The sequence below is a fragment of the Podarcis raffonei genome, chromosome Z (assembly GCF_027172205.1).
Source record: "Podarcis raffonei isolate rPodRaf1 chromosome Z, rPodRaf1.pri, whole genome shotgun sequence".
Classification (NCBI taxonomy): Eukaryota; Metazoa; Chordata; class Lepidosauria; order Squamata; family Lacertidae; genus Podarcis; species Podarcis raffonei.
Window position 1 is genome coordinate 16,707,193 of NC_070621.1, and position 27,054 is coordinate 16,734,246.

General features: G+C 42.1%; 1 protein-coding gene and 1 long non-coding RNA gene across 3 annotated transcripts; one reads left to right on the top strand and one right to left on the bottom strand.

The window, feature by feature from the left end:
• Positions 1 to 1,213: 1,213 nt before the first annotated feature.
• On the bottom strand, positions 1,214 to 13,128 carry LOC128406595 (uncharacterized). The gene is made up of 3 exons (XR_008328530.1): positions 12,671 to 13,128; positions 9,230 to 9,291; positions 1,214 to 1,594 (listed from the first exon to the last, which is right to left on the bottom strand). It is a non-coding gene; the product is annotated as an uncharacterized LOC128406595 (long non-coding RNA).
• On the top strand, positions 9,799 to 21,161 carry SET (SET nuclear proto-oncogene). Of its 2 annotated transcripts, none has more exons than XM_053374130.1 (8): positions 9,799 to 10,005; positions 15,571 to 15,628; positions 16,943 to 17,085; positions 17,643 to 17,746; positions 17,884 to 17,997; positions 19,493 to 19,663; positions 19,764 to 19,910; positions 20,283 to 21,161. In XM_053374130.1, the coding sequence occupies exons 1-8, from the start codon at positions 9,873 to 9,875 to the stop codon at positions 20,304 to 20,306; spliced, it is 894 nt and encodes a 297-aa protein (XP_053230105.1). In that variant the 5' UTR covers positions 9,799 to 9,872; the 3' UTR covers positions 20,307 to 21,161. The 2 variants fall into 2 exon arrangements, with proteins under 2 accessions (XP_053230105.1, XP_053230106.1); XM_053374131.1 differs by lacking the exon at positions 9,799 to 10,005 and adding an exon at positions 13,290 to 13,587.
• The last annotated feature ends 5,893 nt before the right edge of the window (positions 21,162 to 27,054 follow it).

Sequence of the window (27,054 nt, forward strand, 5' to 3'; positions counted from 1 at the left end):
GGTATACCAAGAATCAGTGTTCAGCCCAACACCAGTTTTCCAACATCTGGCTATCTCCATACAGGCAACTGTCAATAGAAAGGCTAAGAGGTCATAATTAGGGTAATCTTCACCTAAGTAGTGCTAGTGCAAGAGATATTTCAATGGTTTTGTCATATATCAAGCTTATTTCTTTGAAGACAGCACTCTTAAAAAGTTTCAGCAGTCACTTGGACTACAAAAGCCATCCATTTTTTTATTTGGTATGTGGGTTTAACAAGCATTTTAACAGCTGGTTTAAATGGTACTATGACCATTTAAGGTTTGGTATGTCAGCTATGAATAGTTCTTTTTGTAGAGAAATACCATTTTCATAAAAGTCTCTTAGTCTCTAAAAGTCCACCTGTTCCAACCATTCCCAACCATTCCAGTCTAAGCATTCGCCTGCTTTTTAAAAGGATTGGTGGAAGCAAAGGGGAGATACTGTAAGAGCCTATTTTTTAAATATTTTCCAAACATTCAGTGTGGTGAGGAGGAAAGGGTTTATAATGGTATGGTTTTTAGTGAGTGAAGAGGTAGAAAAGATATTCTCAATATACTGGATATGAAATTTCTATATCTACCCATGGTTTACCCTTTCGTTCATAGATGAATGACACCTAATGCTTTGTAATCAGTTTGGAGGTGTGGGATTCCGAACCCTCCACTTCCATACATACCGTATTTTTTGCTCTATAAGACTCACTTCTTCCCTCCTAAAAAGTAAGGGGAAATGTGTGTGCATCTTATGAAGCGAATGCAGGCTGTGCAGCTATCCCAGAAGCCAAAACAGCAAGAGGAATTGCTGCTTTCACTGCGCAGTGATCTCTCTTGCTGTTCTGGCTTCTGAGATTCAGAATATTTTTTTTCTTGTTTTCCTCCTCCAAAAACTAGGTGCGTCTTGTGGTCTGGTGCATCTTATAGAGCGAAAAATACGGGTAATTCTGGAGCCTAGTTGTGCTTTCCCCCTTCCTGTATGATGTTTATTGAGTACTGCCAAATTTTAATTGAGTGTTTATTGAGCACTGCCAAATTGTTTAGGTGTTATCATTCTTGGCAGCACATGAGGAAAAATTTTTTTTGGGAAGGATAGCCATATTTACAGCAGCTATATATCCTGACCATGATCTAAATCCAAGATCTAAGATCCCATCATACCTGTAAAAAATAATGGTGTAAAGTTTGCTTTCTTTGAGCTGATAAGATTTTTGCACTCCCAAATATTTTATTACCTTGCGGCAGATTTTACAGCTCATCTGTTTTTGAATGATTGACTGTTCAGATGGAATAATACCCATATAGATTAAATTCCGATTTGGATTTGTTGATTTTTAATCTGGCCATTTTACCAGAATTGCTTAGTTCTTTCATTAATACAGTATTGCAGCTTTAATAAAAAAATGCAGCAATGCTAGAGAAGAAAGAAGGGGAAGAAATGGGCTCATTTCCTCTTTCTACAACTTCTTGGTCATTCCAGCAAAGGCTATTGCTCTATGCGGTGTAGCTGTGGCTTCAGCTGTATTCTAGCAAACTGCTGTAAAAATCACGGTGGGCTCTCAGTTTTGCGACAAGTTCCCTGAAACAAACCACGGAAGTCAACAATGAAACTAAAGGCAATGCATTTTGTTCTCCCTCAACAGCACATGCAGATACTGTTGTCTTGACCATTGGATCTGTTATTGGTCTTGTCCGCTCAGTCCGCCTGAACCTGTCTTTACATGCAGGGAACTCTCTAACTCACTGAGGGTTAGAGAGCCATCAGCTGCTCTCACCTGGCTTAGCCAGCCAACCAAAGTGGTTTTCAGATGTGGCTGCTGTCGCATGCTGACAGCTTCTAGGAGCCACAGGTAAGAGTGCAGTGCAGGGTGAGGACCAAAAGTGACAAACTACTCCAGAAGGAGCATGACATGTCCCCACCAGAGGTATTACCGTACTGTCCCGAATATAAACGTCAGAGTTTTTTTCAAATTCCAGCTGTGAAAAGTTAAGTGCAGTTTATATTCGGAACCAAGCGCTGTGTGCCCGCCTCCCGATACTACCGCCCTGAATGGGGGACGCAGAGGCGGCCAGCTATGCCTTGGGGAGATCGTGCTGGGAGGCGGTAGTACCAACAGGTGGGTGCGCAGTGTGCTCGGAACCGAGCACCAGCGTTGGCCGCCCCCCGCCCCCCGCTCAGGGCAATAGTACCGGGAGGCAGGCCGCACCTGCAAATAAGCCTTCAATGTTAAAGGTGCAGCTTATTTGTGGGTGCGTCTTATATTCGGGCCAATACAGTACCTCTCCTGTAACAGCACACACACCCCTTGTATATCACGATTGCATAATATTTCGTGATATCACACAGTCGTGATATACAATCAAGAAAGCATGATACCATGATTTCGTGCCACGATGCCACAGAATCATGATTTCACGAATCGTGGCCACACAATAATGATATCTTGATCTCACACTATGATATGAAATGTGGTTTCACGAATTCATTACTTCATGCAATCATGATTGCATGATATCACAAAATCATGATTTCATGAAGCCTATACAGTGGTACCTCGGGTTACATACGCTTCAGGTTACATACGCTTCAGGTTACAGACTCTGCTAACCCAGAAATAGTACCTCAGGTTAAGAACTTTGCTTCAGGATGAGAACAGAAATCGTGCTCTTGCAGCGCGGCAGCAGCAGCAGCAGGCCCCATTAGCTAAAGTGGTGCTTCAGGTTAAGAACAAACCTCCGGAACAAATTAAGTACTTAACCCAAGGTACCATTGTATCATGATTGCTTGTGGAATGATATGATTGCATGATACCGTCTTGGCCAGAATATAAGCCACACTCCCCCCCCCCTCAATTCCGGCTGTGAAAAGTTAAAATCTAGCTTATATTTGGAACCAAACGCTGCACACCTGCCTCCCGGCACTACTGCTCTGAATGGGGGGGGCGCCGCCAGCTTGGGAAGGTAGTGCCAGGAGGCGGCAGTACCGGGAGGCAGGCCACGCCCACAAATAAGCCTTCAATTTTAAAGGTGTGGCTTATTTGCGGATGTGTGTTATATTCGGGCCAATACGTTATTAGAATATTATGATTGTATTATTTGTTTTCGTTCTTTGTGCCTCTTTAGAACAATACATGTTGCACTTTAATGTCGCCTTCTACAAAGATCCATTGACTCGCTAGGAATGCCACCCAGAATGCCTGCACTCTCGTTCTTTTGCAATGGCTTTGTGAAATGATGATGGTAATAATAATTAAATGTTGCCAAAATTCACCCATAAATATCAACTTTTGTTTTGCTTTGTCCCTTAACATGAAGCTGAAGAGGAGGATTTAAAGGCTGCTTGTGGACAAGCAATTTTCAAACATATTTTAGTTTATTTGCTTCTCTTAAAATTGCAGCCTGCAAAAGAATGCAAGCTTCTCCCAGAGAGCCGAGAGAACTGGACAGGGGGCCAGAGGAGGCTGCCTTGTAGCAAGTCAAACCTCAGATTCATCTCATTCAGTCCTGCCAGCCCTGACTGCAATATGCCCCTCTTGCCCCCCTCGCCAGCGAAGTGGCTGCTCCAGCCCTGCCAAACTGCCCTTCCCTCCTCGGGAAGCCACAAAGGTCTTGCTCCTTGAGGACCCCTGACATCCAGAGACAACCAGATGCCCCCAAAGCGCTGCCACCCAAGCTGGGGCAAGAAGCCAGACAACTCTGGAGTTGCCCACTGTCAGAAACTCACCTACCCTGGGACTTCTTAGGAGGAGGAGGTGAGGCAGTGCGCAGGGCCAGATTTAAGTTTGATTAAGGTAATGGGGCCCTTTATATGTCCAGCTGTTCTTTGTCAACAACAAATTGTCGCTGGGTTTTTTGTGTGTTGAATATATGCTCTATGGTAATTGATGGACCTCATAGGTATCTCAAGTCATTTGCACATCACAAAAGATGTATTTTATCAAAGTCATTGTTGAACTGAAATACAATTATGAAGAAGTATATTCATAGTGAAATAATTATTCGGCTCTAACTTGAAATGATTTTTCATTCATAAACTTAATACTGCAAACACACTGGCATTGGGCAAGAACAAAAGTTCCTTTAGGAACACAGTTTACAAAGACTAATCATCTAGTCTCTAGAAACTTGCTATAACATGAAATAATGATAGGTGTAAATACGTGATGCAAACGACTCATAATGATAAATAGCTTTATTCATATGAAATTAAGTGTTATAACCTGTACAATGCAACTGTAGTTCATACAATGCATTTTTTAAATATAATATCAATATCACCATTGTAGTCTACACTGTTCATTGGGACAGCAGACCTTTGTACCCTGTTACACTTAGTGAGTGTAAAAGACGGTATTTCTAGTAATATGTCACATTCATAAATAATACAAATACTATACATGCCTGTACATCAAAAAATTATTTAACAGGTCTGATTTTATAAATGCATCTACCCAATACCCATTCAATTGTATAATTTTATCATGATTCATTGTTGAATTGCTGTTTTAAGGGTTGTTCTTAAAAGTCTGGAACGGAGTAATCTGTTTTGCATTCCTTTCTATGGGAAAGCACGCTTTGGTTTTGGAACGCTTTGGTTTTGGAATAGACTTCTGGAAGGAATTAAGTTTGAGAACCAAGGTACCACTATATATAGAAATGAGCAAACCAGTGATATTTTAGGGAGCAGGCTAGCAGGCGGGGCCCATTCCTTATATCATAGGAGCCTATACAACACAAAACACTGTTGCTTTATGTAGGTTTTATTTTATTTATTTTTTTATCTTATATTTTGGAAATGTACATCCAGGGTTTTTTTCCTTTAAATTTTTTCGGGGCCCCAAGACAGTGGGGCTTAAGCTATAGCTCAGGGGTCAGCAACCTAAGGCCCATGGGCCGGAAACAGCCCACAGAGGTTGTTTGACTGACTCATGAGCTGCCCCCGATCCGAGTTGCCTGCTCGCGTGCTGCGCTAAACTGCAACAGCACAGCGTGGGGACTCGCTTCCGCAGCGCCAAAAATTGCGTCTGCGCAGACACAGACATTGAAAATTGCAGGCTCGGGCGCAATCCAGCCCATGGAGGGATATCCACTGGACCGATCCAGCCCAGGCAAGATAAACCTTGCTGACCCCTGCTAGAAGAAGAAGAAGAAGAAGAAGAAGAAGAAGAAGAAGAAGAAGAAGAAGAAGAGTTTGGATTTGATATCCCGAATTACTACCCGAAGGAGTCTCAAAGTGGCTAACATTCTCCTTTCCCTTCCTCCCCCACAACAAACACTCTGTGAGGTGAATGGGGCTAAGAGACTTCAGAGAAGTGTGACTAGCTCAAGGTCACCCAGCAGCTGCATGTGGAGGAGCAGAGACGCGAACCCAGTTGAACCAGATTAGGAGTCTACCGCTCTTAACCACTACACCACACTGGCTCTCTTATTGCTATAGCTTGTTTAGCTTATACCTAAATCCGGCACTGGAATGGTTCAATAAGATGGGCGATAGATACCATCCATGTCGCACCTACTCCCCTTGCAGTGGAGAAAGCTTTAGAATCTATGCCACTCATCCTGATTTGAGCATATGAGTTTTTGTATAATCTCATGATAGAAGCCATGAAATACTGTCCCATGTTCATTTTTTACATCAACACTTATAGGAACTGCCAGTTGATTTGTTTTGGCAATTTTACATGCATCAAGCAATACGACTACTAGTGGTAAATTTTTGCTTTTGCTGTCACGGATGACATTTAGTAGCCTGGGGATTGGATCAGTTGCGATGCAGGAAGAAATAAATATGTTAAGCCTTGCACTAAAGATTGCTGTAAATATTTTAGCATCTTGATTTAAAAAGCCTATTGGCATATATCAGTGGTTCCCAACTAGTTGTTCGCAGGGGGTCTGCATAACCCACCAAGGGGGTCTGTGGCACCATTCACATAACAAAAACTACCACAGAGATATCTAAATGTTCAAAAGTAGGGGGTCCATGGCTTGGTTTTTGAAAAACAGGAGGTCCATAGTACTTAGTGAATTGGGAAGCACTAGTCTATATGATTTACCAACTCAGGATGACAAGCTAGCAGTGACTTAATAATGTACAGTGGTACCTTGGGTTAAGAACTTTATTCGTTCTGGAGGTCCGTTCTTAACCTGAAACTGTTCTTAACCTGAGGTACCACTTTAGCTAATGGGGCCTCCTGCTGCCGCCGCGCAATTTCTGTTCTCATCCTGAAGCGAAGTTCTTAACCTGAGGTACTATTTCTGGGTTAGTGGAGTCTGTAACATGAAGCATCTGTAACCTGAAGCATCTGTAACCCAAGGTACCACTGTACAGCTGCTTTTTCTCCAAGAATGAAATTTAAGTATACTTTTAGTGAGCAAGTGTGCTTATTGCAGTGTGTGGCTTGACCCTAAGACAGCAGAAAGGACCTACATCCTCCAGGATAACAGGTGAAGAGGATGTCATTTTCAGGCTACGGTGTGTACCAAAAGCGGAAGTTTGTCCCTTTCAGCATTTTGGGTTTTTTCCTTTTAAGCATAACTGGTAGAGGACTGGTTGTCCCCCCCCCCCCCGCAGCATGTCATTACTGAAATAGTGCATCCAGCTTGATATAATAAAAATTTGGGGTTAGTATTTACAGCCCAACACCCCATCAAGTGACCCAGTATCCCCTAAGTTAATTATTGGACAGAGAAGAAAGAGTAGAGGCAGGAAGCAGCCAAAGCAAGGCAGATCTTTAAAGTCTGTTTCAAAAGAGTTCCTCTCCCTCCCCGCCTTGCAAGGAGGTGAGGACCCAGATGTATGTACAGTGGTACCTTGGTTCTCGAACATAATCCGTTCCAGAAGACTGTTCGAGTTCTGAAATATTCCAAGCGCAAAGGGCTGGCTGCAAATGCAAAAATTGAAAAAAACGCAGCGAAAGCCATTTGACTTACAAGGCACATTCAAAAACGGAAGCATTTACTTCTGGGTTTTCGTCGTTCGGGTTCCAAAACATTCATCAACAGAGACATCTGAGAACCGAGGTACCACTGTAACAACTTTTAAATTGCCCAGCCCTTTAGTCAAAGATCATCCAAAAGCATCAAACAGAAAGAGACACGTTGTCACTGGAGAATATTTCTGACTCCCTTCTCCCAGAAATTGGCATTTCTTAAGAGTACAGGAACAAAGGACTCAGAGACAATTGACCATGAGTGGCCACTGTAAGGGGAAATGCTGTTGCCAGAGAGGAGGGAGGAGGAGCTCAGTTGGAACAACGTCATTACGTCATTATCAGGGCATACTGCATTCTTGTCTCTCGCTATTATGAATGAATAAACTCATTAAAAAGGACTCTCTACTTTGTTTTCTCTACTTCTTGCTGCCAAGGGATGGGGTGGGGGTGGGGAGGAGAATTCCCGAGCCTGACAGTGTGACCTGTCTCCTGTCTGTCAAGACACCTGATAGTGTTTGCTGATTGCCTTATTCTGGACAGTCTAGGCCATTATTTGGACATGGTAATACCTCAGTTCTTGAGTCTATTGTTATATACCTCCCCTATTCATGAGAGATGTTTTATGTATTTGGAGGAGTTTGCAAATGAAAAGAACTGTTGAGAAAGGTTTTTCCAATATACTTCCTTCTACAGCAGAGAACATCTTTGGGGACATGAAGAGAGTCAAGATGAGCTTCAGAATTGGCCTGTGAACCCAAAAGTCATTTTATTTTCAGGGAAAAATTTTTTGAAGGGTGAAGGATTGGTTTTCTGTGGAGCATGTGTCCGCTATGTGTGCACCTTAAAATTTGTGTCACAAGCTCTATTTGTTCTGTTGGTCTCGGCTAGATTAAAAACAGCCATTGTAGAGCTTTCAATTCAGTCACCCTCAATTTTCCCTGCTAAAGTCCAGCAAGACATTGCACCTATCCGTTTTCAGACTGCCGACTATCAGCCATCATGCATGCTGGGGTAACAATGTGACTGATTATTAAAAAAATATTTATTTTTTTAAGATTGTTTTCCTTATCACACCTGGGAAAACAGGATGATTTTCTTGTGTACACCCCGAACATCTCTCTTCCTCCCTTATTTTCTTTCCTCTTAGTAGTTTCCAACTTGTTTTTCAAATTGGTGGCCATTTTGTGAACCTCTGCCACTTCACATTCTACCTCAACTACTTGGCTCGCCATCACTAACATTAGTATTTCATTAATTACAGTGGTACCTCGGGTTTACAGACACTTCAGGTTACAGACGCTTCAGGTTACAGACTCCACTAACCCAGAAACAGTACCTCGGGTTAAGAACTTTGCTTCAGGATAAGAATAGAAATCGTGCGGCGGCACAGCAGCAGCAGGAGGCTACATTACGGTAGCTAAAGTGGTGCTTCAGGTTAAGAACAGTTTCAGGTTAAGAACGGACCACCAGAACAAATTAAGTTCTTAACCCAAGGTACCACTGTACTTTATGCTGAAATCTGTGTCTTTATCCTACTTTTAAGTAAATTTTAACCCTGTTTATTCAAAAGTTCCCTGTCACAGTTAGCATTGAGGGAGCTATTTTAGGCCCAACCTGAGGTAAATGATTGGCGAGCTTCCTCTGTAGTGATGAGGACATCATCACTGTGACAACACCTGTATTACTTACAAAAATGACCATGAAAGACAATTGTAAAACAATCTTAAAATGTTTGCCGTTAATATACAAAATAAATGTTTTTCACCTTCACTGTTGGGTTGCTAGTTTTATGGGGGGTTTTTTCACTTAAGAGTAAACCTGCTTAAATTAATAGACCTACTTTAGTCATGCCCATTAAATTCAATTGGTCTACTCTGAGTAGGTCTAACATAGACTGCAGCCTTTTAATTAACCTTAAGTTTTTTATTTTTTTAGCTGTTTTAATTGATCATTTTTATATTTTTAATACACCACTTAAGAGGCTTTACTACAATTAATCAGTATTTACATTTTGTTAAATAAAATGAAATGGGAAAAAATAGCATTCAGTTGGCTGTGCACATTCTGCAATACTTTGCTCCTTGAGGTTCAAACAGCTATTCTTCTGTGCCTATTTGGGGTTAGTGAAGATTTTTCTATTTATGCAGACTTTTGCTACACCAAGTAAGAAAGGGGTCTGTGTTGAGGATTGGTTTATCTGACACTCTTTCCTTTGTTTGCTTGGGGGGTTGGATTTATATAATATTTATTTTTTATTATTTGTTTACCATTTAATACCCTACCTTTCCTCCAAGGAGCTCATGGTAGCATGCACACTTCTCATTTCCTCATCCTCACCACAACCCTGTGAGACAGGTGAGGCAGAGAGATAATCAATGATCTGAGTAGAAATTTGAACCCTGGTCTCCCAAGGTCCCAGTCCAACACTTGAAGCACTACACCACACATTTTGATGATATTTGAGAAAGTGATTTTAGATATAAGATTTAGATGTAACATACCATAAGCATATTTTATATGATGGCTCCTGAGATCAAAGGACAGTTTTATGTCTATGTTTGGATACAACTGGGTGCCATTTTGAATCAAGACTAAATCTTCCAAAACTGCAATGATTTTAACAAATTTTTGCATGATGATTATTGAGATCAAATAGCAGGGTTTTCTTGGTCTATATTTAGATACAACTGGATGCCGTTTTGAATCAAGATAGTGGACTGAACCTGTCTAAACTGCATGGATTTTAACCACTGTATTCAAAACTGTACTGATTTTGTTGTTATTTATTTGACTATTAGCAATGCTGGATAAGAGGCTGCTGGTTGTTAAAGATAAAGCAAATGGCAAAGGAAACATCCCATAAGTGTGGAACTACCACTAAGAAGGCCCTCCCAGGAGTGCCCATGCATTGAACTTCAGCAGAAGATGGAACTGCAAATAGGGCCTGTTTTGCAAATCTCAGTTCCTGGATTGGTATGGAAGGAGGCATTCTTTCATATATCTGAAGGATACGAAAGAGATCTTGCTACTCATCACTGCTCAAGAGTGAAATTTAGGGGTAAGAAGCAATATTTTTATTACATTGCTGTTATAAGAAAAAACATGCTCATTTTCCCTTATGGGGTATCCTGGAGCCCATATAGAGTCCTTAGGAGAAAATAACAGAGGCCAACCAGAGTATATTGAGAAGCAAAGTGGCTAGTAAGCCTGATCTTTATTAAACGGTTGCAACAGGGTCCCCACTCACCACATGCAGGAGGGAGGAGAACCCTGAACAATGGTGTGCAAACCCTTACATAGACTTTTGAAATTGCCCACCCTGTAGCTCAAGACCACCCCCCAAAACATCATACATACATCACAGGAGGCAGTCTACAGCAGAAATCCTATCTGCCAGGATACCTGTTAATGGGTTTACCTGGACAGCCTGGCCATTCTTTTGTGATGATAAATATTTAATTCCTGAGTCCTGGTCACAGTGTCACCCTATTCATACACAAATGTGCCCTTAAGGCAGGATTTGTGAGCACAGAGACAATGGGGAGGCTTTTCCTATTTCCATCCAAACTGCAGCGGAATATTTGAGGTCACTGAAAGACTCAAAATGGCTTTAGGACTGTTTTCCTGCAGTTTATATATTTATGTATGTGTTTGCCTGGTACATTTATGAACATTTATTTTATATCTTAGACCTTATAATTCTCATAACAATTATAATAGTGTTTCTCAAGTCTAAATCATCTTGACATGGTGATTCATTGATTTATTGTCACATGGATTTGGCTGCCATCAGTTTCGTGCACTTTAACTGCAAGTTTTACAATTACATGAGGAATCAAAGCATAAATTGTAAAGCCCATGACCACTTGCACAGGATTTGCAACCCACTTGCAGGTTGTGACCCACAGGCTGGGAAATGCCAATTTGTAAAACATTTAGCGCAAGCTGTCCTCAGGCTTTCCCTGCCTGTTTCTGCATGCTTGAAATCTCTGAATTTGTTTTATGTACCAATTATTATTAGAAGGACAGGAGGAGGAGCCTACAGTGAAAAAATATGAAGAAATTAATGGGCATTTAACAGATTGGCTGCAATATTTTCAAATACATCAAAGATTAATCATTGATAAGAAAGCAGGACTTGCAAAAGAAACATCAAAATTTGAAAAAGAATTGATACAAAGTAAAGGAAAATATATCTCGTGGGTATACGACCTCCTATTAGAATGGGAGGTAAAGGAAGAACAAGTGAAAACCGTAATGGTGAGATGGGCACAAGATCTGGGTTATAATATTTACATGGAACAATGGGAAAAATTATGGCGGGAAGACGCAAAATTAATGGCCTGTTATAATCTCAAGAAAAACACAATGAAGATGATGTACAGATGGCACCAAACTCCAGAAAAACTTGCTAAAATGTATAAGAATAGATCACCTATATGTTGGAGATGTAACAGAGAAATTGGGTCTTATTTGCATATGTGGTTTAAGTGAACAGACATTTGTGTGTTTGGAATAATATATATGAAGAACTTTAAAAACTATTTAAATTTACATTTAAAAAAGGCCAGAAATATTTTATTAAGCATCCTGCTAAAAGAAATAGGGAAATCAAAAAGAACATTGTTCATGTACGGGATAACGGCAGCCAAAATTTTAGTAGCAAGAAATTGGAAAAATACAACAATACCCAATACGGCAGACTGGCAAAACCTCATGGTAGAATATCTGCAGCTAGCGAAGGTGACAGGAAGGATAAGAGGCCAACCAAAACAAAAAGTCTACAACGAGTGGAGAATCTTTAAAGAATACTTTAAAAACTATGCTATAAAAGGAAAGATATTAGCAGAACTAGACTGATCCTTGTATTGTATAAATATAAGATAGGAGGGAGATAAAAAGACTATATAAGAAATATGCAACTGTGCGGTATAAGGTAATTGATAAAGTACAGTTAGATTAATTGGAAGACATTTTTAATTTCTTTATAAGTTTTATAATTGATTTCAGTATCGGGAGTATAAATGACGTTAGTTATACTAATTTTGTTGTTTCTTATATTGTGGTTGTTTGTTTGATTTCTTCATTATTTGTTTGATTACAGTATGTTTGTTTATTTGTTCGTTTGTCTGTTTTCCCATAAATGTATTTATTTTAATAAAGATATACTTTAAAAAAGTATTACTGTATATTAGGTTCTAGGGTTTTTTATTTTAATGACAGCTTGTTTAGACTGTACACCACTTTAGAGATTTATTAAATCAAGTTGTATATTTATAGATTCATTGGTTTTAGGCAGTGTTTTCATTTTCAGGATGTATTATTTTGTTTCACAGTATGCCACTTAAGAGATTTTTGAAATGTTAAGCAGTATATTTATTTATTCACTTTTGGAGATATGGCATCCCTGTTAAAACGCTTTTAAATATAAATAAAAAGTTGAGCTTCTGGGAGAAAAGGCAGGATTTCAGTATAAGGTAGGGAAGGCAAACAAAAAAGTAGTTGCAATATAGCCTATATTATTACACTGCTAGGAAAATTCCTTGGAGAGCGCATGGCTCTCTTTTGGGCGCCAGTCAGTGCTTAGAAAAATTAAAATTTTATGTGACATGTCTGTGCATGCGCAGGGTCCACCGTTCTATTTTCGCTTCTCCAACATAACTCCATTCAAGGCCGCGCCCACTCCTATTTATACATATGCAAATATTAACTTATAGACGCACATCCATGGCGACCAAGCAGCATCCGAAGAGGAGGCGGGATTAAAGCCGACACATCCGCCCCTGCGTTTAAGTTGTTGCCCATCTTTTAAAACCTGTGCCTATAGAGGAGGGTATTTCTGCGCCTGCGCTTTGTCATCCCTCTCTTGCTATCCGTAGCCCCTCCGTGGGCGGTTATCCTCTGTACGTCCCATGCACAGAGAGCGTATGCGCTTGCGCAAGAGAATTCTTTCGCTACCTGATAGGGAGGAGGGAGCTACATCCTTACGTTCTTTTCTATGATGAAGGTGGGGAGAAGAGTAAAGGCGCCTGCGCAGTAAGCTCGGTTTTCTCTCACCCGTTGGGGGAAAAGCAACATTAGAGCTTCTGCGCATGTGCCTTTGGCTCACCCGCTTTCTCTAGGCGCAGGGACGCGTCTGCGCTTGCGCGGCCACTCACACACGCGCACAGGAGTAAGCGAGGGGGCGGGAGGAAGAAAAAGTCCCCAGTGCGCATGCGTATTTCGATTCTACTATCCCTCTGGTGGCGGCCGCGGGAAAGGAGAGATAAAAACCAGCCTGCGCGCCTGCGCGCAACTCGCTTTCCCCTCGCCAGAACCAGGAGGAGGCGGCAGAGGAGGAGGAGGAGGAGGCGGAGGCTCTCGCTGTGTGGAGATAGCGTGAGGGGAGCCCAGGCTCTGCCGCCACCCCGTCTTCTCCCACGCATAGGAAGACCCAGGAGAAGGAGGAGGAGCAGAGGCAGCTCCAGCTAAGCCCGGTCTGAGGCGAGGCTGCGCTGCTGCTCTGCTCTCTCAGTCCTTGCCTGCCTGTCTCTCCCCTCTCTTTCCCCGCCTCTTCTCGCTCCCAACATGTCGGCGCCGCCGGCCAAAGTCAGCAAGAAGGAGCTCAACTCCAACCACGACGGGGCCGACGAGATCTCAGGTGCGGGTGCCGGAGACGGGGGCGAAAGGGGGTCTTGTGTGGCGCGCGGGAATGGCGGGCGGGACCCGGAGGTGGGAGGGAAGAGAGGCTCTTCTCCTTTGCCCCCTCCGCAGCCGCCATCTTCTCCAGCAGCAGCAGCGGCCGCCACCGGAGGCGGGAAGGGAAGCGCGCCTTCGAGCGGAGGGGGGCCTCGCTCGTGTGGGCCGGATGTGCAGGCCGCGGCGGCGGCTGAGTCCAAGCGAGGGAGGGAGGCCATGTTAAAGCGCCCCTTTTGTCTCCCGCGCGGCGCGCTCTCGCCCGCTCGCTCTCCTTGCGCCCTTGGCTGCTTTCTTCTTCCCGCCTCTCTGGCGGCGGCAACAGCAGCAGCAGGCCTCGCTCTTCGCTTCCGAACCCTTTTATATCGCTTCCTCGCACACACAGAATATATCCTCCCCGGCCGCGCTCCAACCGTGCTTTCTTTCCCGCCCCCCGCTTTTGCTTGCCGCCATGATTGCCTTCCCTGCAACGCATGGCTTTTGCCTTGCAACAGCTCGGAAGGTTTTGTACTTTGGGGGCGGAGGAGGAGAGGGGCGCGTTTTGTGGATGTCCTTTTTACTACAAAGCCGCGGCTTCCCTCCTGCAGTTTGAGGGGTCGCAACTTCCCACCACGTGCAGCTGTGCCATGGCTTCGGCGGCTCAGATCAAACCCGAAACTCGTGGCTTGATCTCCGCCCCCAAATAATTTATACTGTATATGTATATATGCACCTACAGATGCCCAACGGCAGATTTCTTTAAAAAATGAATTCATGTTTTCATTGTATTTGAGACTAACGGGGCACTCCCCACCCTTTAAACGATGCTGCTTGTAAAAAGGAAACCCACAATTGTCTGGCAGGGACCAACCCTCAAAAGAGTACCCCGCGTCCGTTACTCTGCGCACGTGTTGCTTCTACCGCCGTCTGTAGCCGCCTTTTTTTTAAAAAAAGATTTTCTTGCTGGGATGAGTTTTAAGGTGATCCTGCTTACATTGCCTGCAGCTGTACGCCAGCAAGCCACGCTGCACATCGAGCATGTCGTGCAGAATTCATTGTGCCATGTTCCCAAAGAAAGGGGCCTGGAATAGCAGGCTTCCTTATGCCAAGGGGAGGAGGGGGTTCCCCTCATCCCAGGTTTTGGAAAGCCCATTTGTCTCCAAATAATGCAGGCTAGACTAAGAGGTCCGTGGAATCCCGCCTTCTGGGTTTTTAAAAAGGCTGCTTCCCAGTCTTTCAGCTGTCTCAAAGCACACTAGACAATAAGCATTGTTTCTTTTAAAGGAAACATAGTGTAGCGTGTTCACTTGCTCAACAGGGGTTTTTTATTGCCTTAAAAATGCTGATCCAGGAAATTAATGTGTTCTCAGGTGTGCTCTTTATTACATAGCTTTTTTCAGTTAAATGAAACTGATGGGTTGATTAGTTCAACAACTTGTGGCTCTATATAAAAGTGCCATGAACATTCTTAAAGTCTATTGGCTGTGTGATGGGCCAGATGAGAGATGTAGAAGCAAAGTAACCATCTCATGGGTCCCACCAGGTGAGAATAGTTGCAAGATTAGAAGTATAGATTGAAAACAATCTTGTGAATACATGAGAGCAGTTCTTTTCACCCACAGACCCTGTGGGGCTCAGATTTTGGATCAATTTCTTTCAGCACAGTACTGTGTGAATTTATACTTAGGAATAGGTTTGTCTGATTTGTTTATTTTTAAAACCATCTTCTCAACTTCCTATTTAAGTGTGCATAGGTTTGGAGCCTAAGAACGGAAATGGAATGTTTTCTTGTTAAAATGTATGTTCAGTGTATGGGGGGAAAGCATGTGCAAATGAATACACAGTCAAAAGCAAAGCAGATCGAGAAACAATATAGATCAAAATTCCATCCGCAATATTGAGAACAAGTATTACATGTGTTTATTGTGTTGCTAATTAGAATCTGACTTGAGGCACATTTTTTTTCCAGACAAAGAGCAGCAGGAAGCAATTGAACATATTGATGAAGTACAGAATGAAATAGACAGGTAACCCAGATGGTGTTATATGTTTATTCAGAATACATTAACAAGCACCTCAATGCTTACGTTATATAATAATGTCGGTTTACCAAACAACATAGCTGATAAAAGCTTTTTGTCTGCTATTTAGTAATTAGCTTACAAAGAGTTATAATATAAGGCAGCTGGAATGTACTTCGAAACTTGAAAACATGAGCTGTGCTTATTTGGATTTCATCTATTAAATACAAAAGTTGAAAAGGAAACTGCTGGTGGCAGTAAGAAGTTTGTATATTTTGGACAGAGATTTTCATAAGTGATGTGAGCCAATGCTGCTTAATAAGATGCCAGCTATGAGTGTGGAAGGGGAAGGAAATCAAGCCCCCCACTCACCCCAGCAGCCAGAGATGCAACCTGCAAATTGCACACGTTATTGCTCCTCCTTTCTGTGGATTTTACAAAGACTATTTATGGTATTTCTTAAGTGTGAAACAATGCACCTGGTTCATAGGGGTTGAAAAACGAATGAACGTTGATTTGTTTCATTTTTCATTCCTTGCGTGCATACCTATTGTCAGCAATCACATGTCTGAGCTAGTGGCCTTTCTGAACCTTGGGTCCCCAGATGTTAATGAACTACAACTCATATCATCCTTGATCACAGGTCGTGATGGCTAGGAATGATGAGAGTTGTAGTCCAAGCACATCTATGAACCAGAGTTAAAACAGAGATCTATATATGGGAGATGCTGTGCAATATGGTAATAGGGTGCATTTGACTCAATTAATGCCACTTGAGAATGTTTACTGCTCTACAATTAGGACTGAATTCATCATCATTCAGATACAGTGGTTCCTCTGGTTACAAACTTAATTCATTCTGGAGGTCCATTCTTAAGCTGAAACCATTCTTAACATGAGCCACGCTTTCAATAATGGGGTCTCTCGCTGGTGCTGTGCCGCCAGTGCACAACTTCGCTCACATCTCGGGGCAAAGTTTGCAACTAGAGGCATCTACTTCCAGGTTAGTGGAGCTCGTTACCCGAAGCATTTGTAAGGAGGACGGTATGTAACACGAGGTTCTGTATTGAGCTCTGATCTGGAAGGATAGATAGTTTGTTGCTTATTTGGGCAAAAAAGTCACCCTTATTTAACAGTGCATCAATGACCTGGTCCCATTGGTTTCAGATTAAACTTTCAGGTTGTTAGAGATTGAAATAAACTAATCCTTCTACTTAGTGTTCTATTTCCCCCCCAATCTGCTGTGAAATGTCATGCTGCTTTGATCCTTCCTCTACACTTTGGATATCCCATTTTGTTTGGATCTTGTCTTTGCTATAGACTGAATGAACAGGCCAGTGAGGAAATTTTGAAAGTAGAACAGAAGTACAACAAACTCCGCCAACCATTCTTCCAGAAGAGGTCAGAATTGATCGCCAAAATCCCGAACTTTTGGGTAACAACATTTGTCAACCACCCGCAAGGTACATTAAAGTGCTATAAATTCTAAATATTTATTTTATAAATTAATTTGTAAGCCACCTTGAGTCCTGGAGTGGGAAAAAGGCAGATATAACTAAAGATAATAACAGTAACAACAAGATGAGAGTCTATGAAAAACAATGCAGATGTACTCTCTCTAATACAAAACCTTTCATTCAGATTCCTAAACATTGGCTTTCTTTTGTATTATTTGGCTATATTGAGCAGTGTTGTTGAGGTGAAAGCACAGCTTCCATCAGTGGAATCTCTGAAGAAGTTCCTGGTGGGGAGGGGACTGTGGCAGGGAGAAGTTTGTTATCAGATGCAGCCCACTTCACTTTAGCTTCAGGCCTCAGCATTCTATAAAAACAAGTCAGAAATAATTTATTAGAACTGAGTTTATATTAGTTGATTTCCATTATGTGGATGAAGTTGAAGAACCCAGCAGCAATATATGTTTCAGAGCAGGTTAGGAAATAAAATTCTGTAAGGTGGTGATGCTTCTGCTGATGAATATGTAAAACGCACATGTGATGGAAACTTTGTAATTCTCTGATAGTATCTGCACTGTTGGGAGAAGAAGATGAAGAAGCACTGCATTATTTGACCAGGGTGGAAGTGACAGAGTTTGAAGACATCAAATCAGGTTACAGAATAGATTTTGTAAGTAAAGGTGTGCTGCACCTTCCTTACCACGTTTGTGGATGGCTGGGAGAACAGCCTAGTGCTCCCTGAGGCCATGCTTTGAAATATCTATGCCGTGTAGTGGTATTGACGTTCTTATATTTTCTTGACTGCAGTATTTTGATGAGAACCCATATTTTGAAAACAAGATGCTCTCCAAAGAGTTTCATCTGAATGAGAGTGGGGACCCATCATCAAAATCAAGTGAAATCAAATGGAAATCTGGAAAGGTACGTAGCTGCAGATTTCTTTGAATCCCTGTTGGTTTTGTGGGATAGTTGATCCCAGACACTAGCAGCGTCTTCTGCAAACTCTCTTTCCTCCTTGCATGGGTGAAACAAAGCACAGTTGTATCTGATGGATTTTATGTGATCTGGTGTTTCAGGATGGAATTTATGAGCTTCTGAGATTGCGGTGAGAACTTTTGGAAGCAAATAATACATGTGGACGCCAACCTATAGGTTATATCCAGTATTAGTTATACTTTAAGTAGACCCATTGAAATGAATGACCACGATTCAGTTAGGTGCATTCCATGGGGCTACTGTGAGTACAACTTGGTTGGGCACAACCCTTTTGTGTAGTGTGAAGGAAGGTGGTTAATTTGCAAAACAGCATGGTACTGCTGGGAGATGGAAAAGGGACAAGCATATAAAGATATTAAAAACTAATCGTTTTAGTTTATTCATTTATTCCATCCTTATCCCGCTCTTCCTCCAGGGAGCACAGTGACATACATGGTTTCTCCCCTCTGTCTTCACAACAACCTTGTGAAGAAGGTTAGGATGTGAGAGTGACTGACCTAAGGTCACCCATTCAGTGTCATGACTGAGGATCTGAACCTGAATGTAATCAGGTTGGCTCCGAGCAACTCCATAAAGATGCTTGAGGAGGCTTAGAAGTCGGATTTTAGTAATTCAGTTGTTATGTCTTCTACTTCTGTGGCCTAAAATTGTCTGAAGAATCATATTAGATGCAAATCTGTTGGAATCTTTCCTCTCTCCCCATCCCACCCAGCCAATGCTTTAATGGAGAGAACCAGAAATAACGCTAAAGAAACTGGAATGGCCTAATTCACCTGCTTCTTTAGCATGGCAGCCTGGGATGTTTCCCTGAGCTAAGATAATTCCACTTGCTTGCCTGAAGGGAAAGGGAGGTGTGTTTGTAGAAACCTCTAATTTTTGTATTGCTGGGATGTGACCTGCTGTGTCTAGGTTGTCCGCAAGAGGATGTGTCCCTGCTGAAAAAGTACAGTTGTAGCCGTGGGATATTCCTGATGAAAAGGTCTGTTTCATTCAACAATCTGGAATTCTCTGCCATGTGAGAGTGTTGCACCACAGCTACACCATGTAAACAACACTTAAGGGTGCTGAGAGTTGGGAGATCCTTAACAAACTACAGTTCTCAGGGTTCTTTATGAGGAAGCCTTGACTGTTAAAGTGCTGTGGAAGTAGAATTACTTTAGAATGGACAGTTCATCTGTACCATCTGAGGGCCCTTAATCTTGTGCTCCTAAATTATGTTTTCTCTGAATTTGGTGGGGAATATCAAAAGCAGTTTGCTGCTGCTGCTGCTGCTCCATAATCTTGTTCAGTAAGTGGTCCAGTGCTTCACAGTTTCTGAATAAAGATGACAGATTAGCAATCTGAGTATCTTTTCAGTGGAAAAACTCAGTTTCAGAAGGAAGTTTTGATGTTTCTGTGGCTTTTTTTTTTTTTTTGTAAGGATCTGACAAAGCGCTCAAGTCAGTCACAAAACAAGGCCAGCAGAAAGAGGCAGCATGAAGAACCGGAGAGCTTCTTCACCTGGTTCACTGACCATTCTGATGCTGGTGCTGATGAACTAGGCGAGGTCATTAAAGATGACATCTGGCCGAACCCATTACAGTACTACTTGGTAAGAGTCTTTAAATGAGTTTGCATCATGCTTCTAGGAGGGGAGGAAGTTGAGTAATTTAAGATAAACATGCTAACGTTTTAATTGTTCTTCAAATAAGGTTCCTGATATGGATGATGAAGAAGGTGAGGGAGAGGAAGATGACGATGATGAGGAGGAGGAAGAAGGCTTGGAGGACATTGATGAGGAAGGTGACGAAGATGAGGGCGAAGAAGATGAAGATGATGACGAGGGAGAAGAAGGAGAGGTTGGAATGACACTTGCCATTTAGCAATGGCTTGTAAATAGGCTTAGGAAGAGCAGAACCAGTCATCTTTGCCATGGCATCTTCTCTGCATGCCGTAGTCTTGAGTGACTTGGGTTAAGTAGCTGTAATTTGAAGGATCTCTCCTTCATGTGGAAGGGAGCAGAAGCTTGTTCAGTGTGTTTATTAGGACAGGCCCCTTAGCAAGCATCGTCAGGATAGCAGTTTCGCCTTGTGATGTAGAAGTAGAGCAGAAAAGAGTGTTGTAGAGCCTCTCCTGAAAAGTAAAAGTGGGGAGGGAATGGATGGTATGAAATTTGGATTCTTATGGGGATTACTTAACAGTGTGTTTAAATGTTGCATTTCTTTCAACAGGAGGATGAAGGAGAAGATGACTGAACACTGACAGATTCCAACCACCCTCTTTCCTCCCCGTTTCCCCCATCTCCAGTCCCTGGGAGCAAGTTGCTGTCTATTCCCCCCCCCCATCCTTTTCGTGCTCAGTCGCCTTGTTCTCCTGAGGTCTTTTTTTCCTCTCCTCTTCACCATGGTTCACAAATAATTTTGCAGAAAATATCAAGCAGCATTTGGTGGAAATAAAATCTTTACTCATTTTGTTACCCTCCCCACTTCCTCTTTCTAAACAAAACAAAACAAAAACTTTTAATAAAATCAACACACTGTGTTCTGTGGGGAAGAAAGAACCTTCTCCTCCCTTCACTCTGCTGGAAGCTGAAGAGTGCTAGGCCCCTGTGTAGTAGTGCATAGAATCTAGCTTTTTCCTCCTTTCTCTGTATATTGGGCTCAGAGATTACACTGTGTCTCTATGTGAATATGGACAGCATTTACCAACATGTATCTGTCTACTCTTGTTTTTTAATTAAAAAAAGCTTAAAAAAGGAGGGGGTTATAGACAATGTAAGCAAGGGTGGGTTTCAGATGTTGGGGTGGGTTAAAGGGGCATTTGAACAAAACAATACGTCTCCTTTGGCATGTTTAATCCCAATAAACATCCTTGCAGTTTAAAATATGACAGGAGATTTTTTTTTAATTACAGTTGAGCCCTGCCACTTGATGGAGAATCAGCAGAACCTGTAGGACTTTATTTGGATTTCACATTCTCTATTGTAATTTTGTTCTTTGTTTTGTTTTTTCAAAAGAATTTTGTTTTACTGGAAAAAGAAAGTTGCTCAGTTCTGAATGTTCAAAAGTGTACAAGTTGCTTTGTTACAATAAAACTTAATGTGTACACAAGGGGGCTAATAGTCTTCACTGGAAAAATGAAATAAAAACATGTTCGACCCCACCCCTTTAGTTTGCTTTCTCAATATGGAAGTTAGTACCATTAGGACTAATCAATATTATGTTGATGGGAAGAAAGCTTAAAAGTAAGCTATATGATTAGCAACATAGCAGTTTTCCTTTTCGTGAAACAAGCCCCTCATGCAGACTTAATTCTTGAAAGCATGATTAGAGGACATCAAAAAACTAAGTGGGTAGAAGAATGAAAAATAGAAAGGACTTCCAATTCTCCGTCTGTCAATTATGTATACTGTATAAAGATTCAAAATATTAAAAGTATTCACACCAGGATGATATGCAGCTGTTCCTCAATCTACTAGACAGCGTTCTCCCAATCTTCAACCTCTGACATCTCAAGTTCATTCATTTTCCTTTCCACACAATTTTAAAAAAATGTCCAAAGGTTCTTTTTTTATGTTGCTAAATGTCAAGAAGTCGTCTTTCCTCTGGGACTCTATGATGAATTTCTCTCCAAAGAAATTCCAGCACCCATTATTAGAATAATCCATAATTATTTATTGTGTGTTCATTAATTTGTACCCAGTTCAATATCTTCCAATTCCATTTCCCAGCTTAATTTAGGGGGGGGAAAGTTATTTCCACTCTTCTTCCAGAAGAATTGCCAGAGGCTTGGTAGCTTTTTCCGCTGAGTTCACTCCAATTTGCACACAGGATCCTTTCTCTGCCATCTCAGTATGTTTCTTGATGTGTCAATGGTTTCATTCTACTCCAGCAGCATAACTTGATTGTTCATTTCACTCCTCCAGGCACCTGTGTGGAGGTCGTCTCCCATCATCATCTGCCTCCCACATTCTTAACAGTTTATAATCTTTCTTAATCGCAGATAATTAAGACAGGCTATCTGTTTTATTTTCCAGCCTGTTAGTTAGTGCCTTCTTATGCCGGCCATCAGTTCGCATTCTGGGTGAAAATTAATTGGCAGACAGATCACTCCAGTCGTAATTCATCCCGATCTCAAAAGTAATTAAAAGAAGGGAGGTTTAGCATTATAAAAAGCTACACAGCTGGAATGTGTGCAGAATCTGCTAATGCTTCTTGCTTGCCTGGATAGAGAGTAGAGGAGCATGTGTAGAAAATAGCCTAGGGCAAAAGGTAACATTTTCACTAGGGGAAGGGCTGCATAAGCAAGAGGAGTACAGAGCTGGCTGCTGCTTGTGCACAGTTGTAGATGATAGCAACACTGAACTGCTCAGTGTTGTGTTAAAGTTTTTTTTTGTGTGTGTGTGTGTGTTTTTTTTGCACAGAAAAACCATGCACAACATAGAGAAGCATTTTATGAATATAGGGTTCTGCGTATATAGCAAGCCTGACTATCTACCTTAGTATTGCCTGTTTGGACTGTCAGAGGGCTTTCCAGTCAGCTGAGATAACTAATGGGAGACTGAAGAAGTGTGAATGCCTTTGCTCCTTGATAGAATGCTGCTTCCTGGCCAGTTCTTGTGGTTTTACAAAAAAATGGGATGCTCTAAAACTGCTTTGACTGATGCGACATCGCAGAAGCATGGGACCACATAGAATGGTAGGGTTAGAAGGGACCCTGAGAGGCATCTAGTCCACCCTGCTGCAAATCGGGAATCTCAACTAAAGCAACCATGGCAGGTGGCCATCCAACCCTCTGTTTAAAAACCTCCAAGGAAGGAAGGAGAGGGAGTCTACCTTGTTAGTTTCTCACTATGCAGCTGCTTGCAGTCATAGGACTGTGTTTACATTCCACAGACAGTCCAGGCTATCGGAAGTCTCACGGGAGTCTGTTCCATAGTCAAACAGCTCTTGCCATCAGAAAGTACTTCCTGGTGTTTAGTCAGAATTGTCCTTGTAACCTGAAGCCATTGGTTTGGGTCTCTCACTCCAGGGCAGGAGAAAACAAGCTTGCTCCATCTGACAGCCTTTTAAATACTGGAAGATTGCTATATCAGTCTCTTTCAGGCTAAACATATCCAACTCTCAACTATTCCTCATAAAGCTGTTTCCAGGCCCTTGATAATCTTGGCCATTTTCCTCTGCACACATTCTAGCTTGACAATATCCTTAAATTGTGATGTCCTGAACTGGACACGTTACTCCAGCTAGGGTCTGACCAAAGAAGATTAGAGCAGGACTATTACTTCCCTTGATCAAGAAACTATACTTATGTTGATGCAACCTAGAATAGCATAAAAACAAATGTTGCTGCATCACACTGTTGACTTGTGGTCTACTATATCCTTTTCACATATACTGGCAATCCAGGTGTCCCCCATCTTATATCTGTGTCTTAAGTGTAGAGCCTTACATTTGTCCCTGCTGAAATTCATTTTGTTAGTTTTGACCCAGGTCTCCAATCTGGTACGGTCATCTTGACTCACTTCTGTCCTCAGTGACATTGGTTACCATCCCAGTTTTATGTCATTGCATATTGGATGAATATCCCCTCAATTCCTTTATCCAAGTCATTAGTTAAGATGTTGAACTACAACGGGCCCAGGACAGAACCATGTGGTACCCCATTTGTGACTTTCCCCCCAGGATGTTGAACCATTAGGGTTTGGTCAATCAGCTACAAGTCCACCCAACCATTACCTCACCCAGACCACATTTTGCCAGCTTTTTCACAAGAATATCATGGGGAGCATGCCAAAAGCCTTACTGAAATCAAGACACACTACATCCACAGCATTCCCGTTACTAAGCTTGTGACTATCAAAAAAATAATATTTGTCTGGCGTTACTTCTTGTTGAGAAACCCATCCTGGGTCTTAGTAATAAAAGCATAAGTTTCTAAGTGCTCACAGACTGACTGACTGTTTTAGGATGTTCCTGGTATTGATGTCAAGCTAACTGGTCAGTAGTTACCTGGGTCTTCTACTTTTCCCTTTTTGAAGATGGAAACAACATTTCCCCACCTCCAGTCTTCAGGGACCTCACCTGCTCTTCAATAATTTTCGAATATTATAAACAGAGGCTCTGAGATTACATCTGCAAGCTCCTTTAGTACTCTTGGATGCAGCTCATCAGGCTCTGGAGATTTGAATTCATTTAAATTAGCTAGGTGTTCCCTGACCACCTCGTTTCTTAAATTGGGCTGCAGCTTCCTCCTGGCATCCTTTATTCTTTTGTCAGCAGGTTGGGCACTGCTTTCCTTTTGGGTGACAATAGGGGCAAAATAGATGTTGAGTAGTTCTGCCTTCTCTGTGTCATTTCTCCATCTTTTCCATGCAAGGGACCTACTACTTGCTTGTTCTTCCTCTTGCTTCAAACATAGCTGAAGAAACCTTTTTATTATTTTTCACCTCACTTGCAAGCTGATGCTTGAACCTGGGATCTTTGGCATGCAGAACAGGTGCTTTACCGCTGAGCTACCATCCTTCACCCTAAAGGACTTTTGATCTGGAGAAATCACTGAGCAATTGTCTTTCAGGTTTTGCCTCTTGGTTCCCCAGTGCCCCCAAGCCTACAGAATAGAAGTTTGCACAACCCACCAAGGAACATAATAGCCTAATAAACTTCAAACAAGTAACAGTTAATTGCACATTTATCAGAATCCAGTTAAAACTTTTTGTATATTATACCCCATGTGTAGAGTCGTCTCTTGTGTTGTTGGAAAAGAGTGTTTGTTATGACCAGCTTGTTCTCTTGGCAGAAGCCTATTAGCCTTTGCTTTGCCTTGTTTTGAATTCCAAGGCCAAACTTGCCCATTGTTCCTTTTATCTCTTGACTCCCTACTTTAGCATTCCAATCCCCTATAATGAGAAGAACATTCTTCTTTGGTGTCATTTCTAGAAGGTGTTGTAAGTCTTTTTAGAATTGGTCAATTTCAGTTTCTTCAGCACCAGTAGTTGGTGCATAAACTTGGATTACTGTGATGTAAAAAGGTCTGCCTTGGATTCGTATCGAGATCATTCTATCATTTTTGAGATTGCATCCCAGTATAGCTGTCGCCACTCTTTTGTTGACTATGAGGGCCACTCCATTTCTTTTACGGGATTCTTGCCCACAGTAGTAGATATGATGGTCATCCGAACTGAATTTGCGCATTCCCGTCCATTTTAGTTCACTGATGCCCAAGATATCAATATTTATTCTTGCCATCTCATTTTTTATCACATCCAACTTACCAAGGTTCATGGTTCTTACATTCCAGGTTCCTATGCAATATTTTTCTTTACAGCATTGGACTTTCCTTTCGCTTCCAGGCATATCCGCAACTGAGCAACCTTTCGGCTTTGGCCCAGCCACTTCATAAGCTCTGAATCTACATGTACTTGTCCTCCACTCTTCCTCAGTAGCATGTTGGACGCCTTCCAACCTGAGGGGCTCATCTTCCAGCATCATAACTTTTCTATGCCTGTTGTCTTTGTCCATGTTCTTGGCAGGGATACTGGAGTGGCTTGCCGGTTCCTGCTCCAGGTGGATCACGTTTGGTCAAAACTCTCCACTATGACCTGTCCATCTTGGGTGGTCCTGCATGGCATAGCTCATAGCTTTTCTGAGTTATTCAAGCTCCTTCGCCACGGCAAGGCAGCGATCCATGAAGGTTATGCTTAAAATTCTACAAGGCAGGCTTAAGCAGCATGTGGACCGAGAACTCCCAGAAGTGCAAGCTGGATTTCAAAGGGGCAGAGGAACCAGAGACCAAATTGCAAATATGCGCTGGATTATGGAGAAAGCTAGAGAGTTCCAGAAAGACATCTACTTCTGCTTCATTGACTATGCAAAAGCCTTTGACTGTCGACCACAACAAACTCTGGCAGGTTCTTAAAGAAATGGGAGTGCCTGATCACCTCATCTGTCTCCTGAGAAATCTCTATGTGGGACAAGAAGCTACAGTTAGAACTGGATATGGAACAACTGGTTGGATCAAAATTGGGAAAGGAGTACGACAAGGCTGTATATTGTTTCCCTGCTTATTTAACTTATATGCAAAATTCATCATGTGAAAAGCTGGGCTGGATGAATCCCAAGCCAGAATTAAGATTGCCGGAAGAAATATCAAGAACCTCAGATATGCAGATGACACAACCTTGATGGCAGAAAGTGAGGAGGAACTAAAGAACCTTTAAAGGAGAGTGAAAGAGGAGAGCACAAAATATGGTTTGAAACTCAACATCAAAAAAACGAAGATCATGGCCACTGGTCCCATCACCGCCTAGCAAATAAAAGGGGAAGAAATGGAGGCAGTGAGAGATTTTACTTTCTTGGGCTCCATGATCACTGCAGATGGTGACAGCAGCCACGAAATTAAAAGACTCCTGCTTCTTGGGAGAAAAGCAATGAAACATAGACAGCATCTTAAAAAACAGAGACATCACCTTGCCAACAAAGGCCCGTATAGTTAAAGCTATGGTTTTCCCAGTAGTGATGTATGGAAGTGAGAGCTGGACCATAAAGAAGGCTGATCGCCGAAGAATTGATGCTTTTGAATTATGGTGCTGGAGGAGACTCTTGAGAATCCCATGGACTGCAAGAAGATTAAACCTGTCTTTTCTGAAGGAAATCAGCCCTGAGTGCTCTCTGGAAGGACAGATCCTGAAGCTGAGGCTCCAGTACTTTGGCTACCTCATGAGAAGAGAAAACTCCCTGGAAAAGACCCTGATTTTGGGAAAGATGGAGGGCACAAGGAGAAGGGGACGACAGAGGACAAGATGGTTGGACAGTGTTCTTGAAGCTACCAACATGAGTTTGACCAAACTGCGGGAGGCAGTGGAAGACAGGAGTGCCTGGCGTGCTCTGGTCCATGGGGTAACAAAGAGTCAGACACGACTAAACAACTAAACAACAACAACTTATACCTTGCCCATTTGGATGGGGCACCTCAGACACAGAATATTAAAAGATTAAAAACACA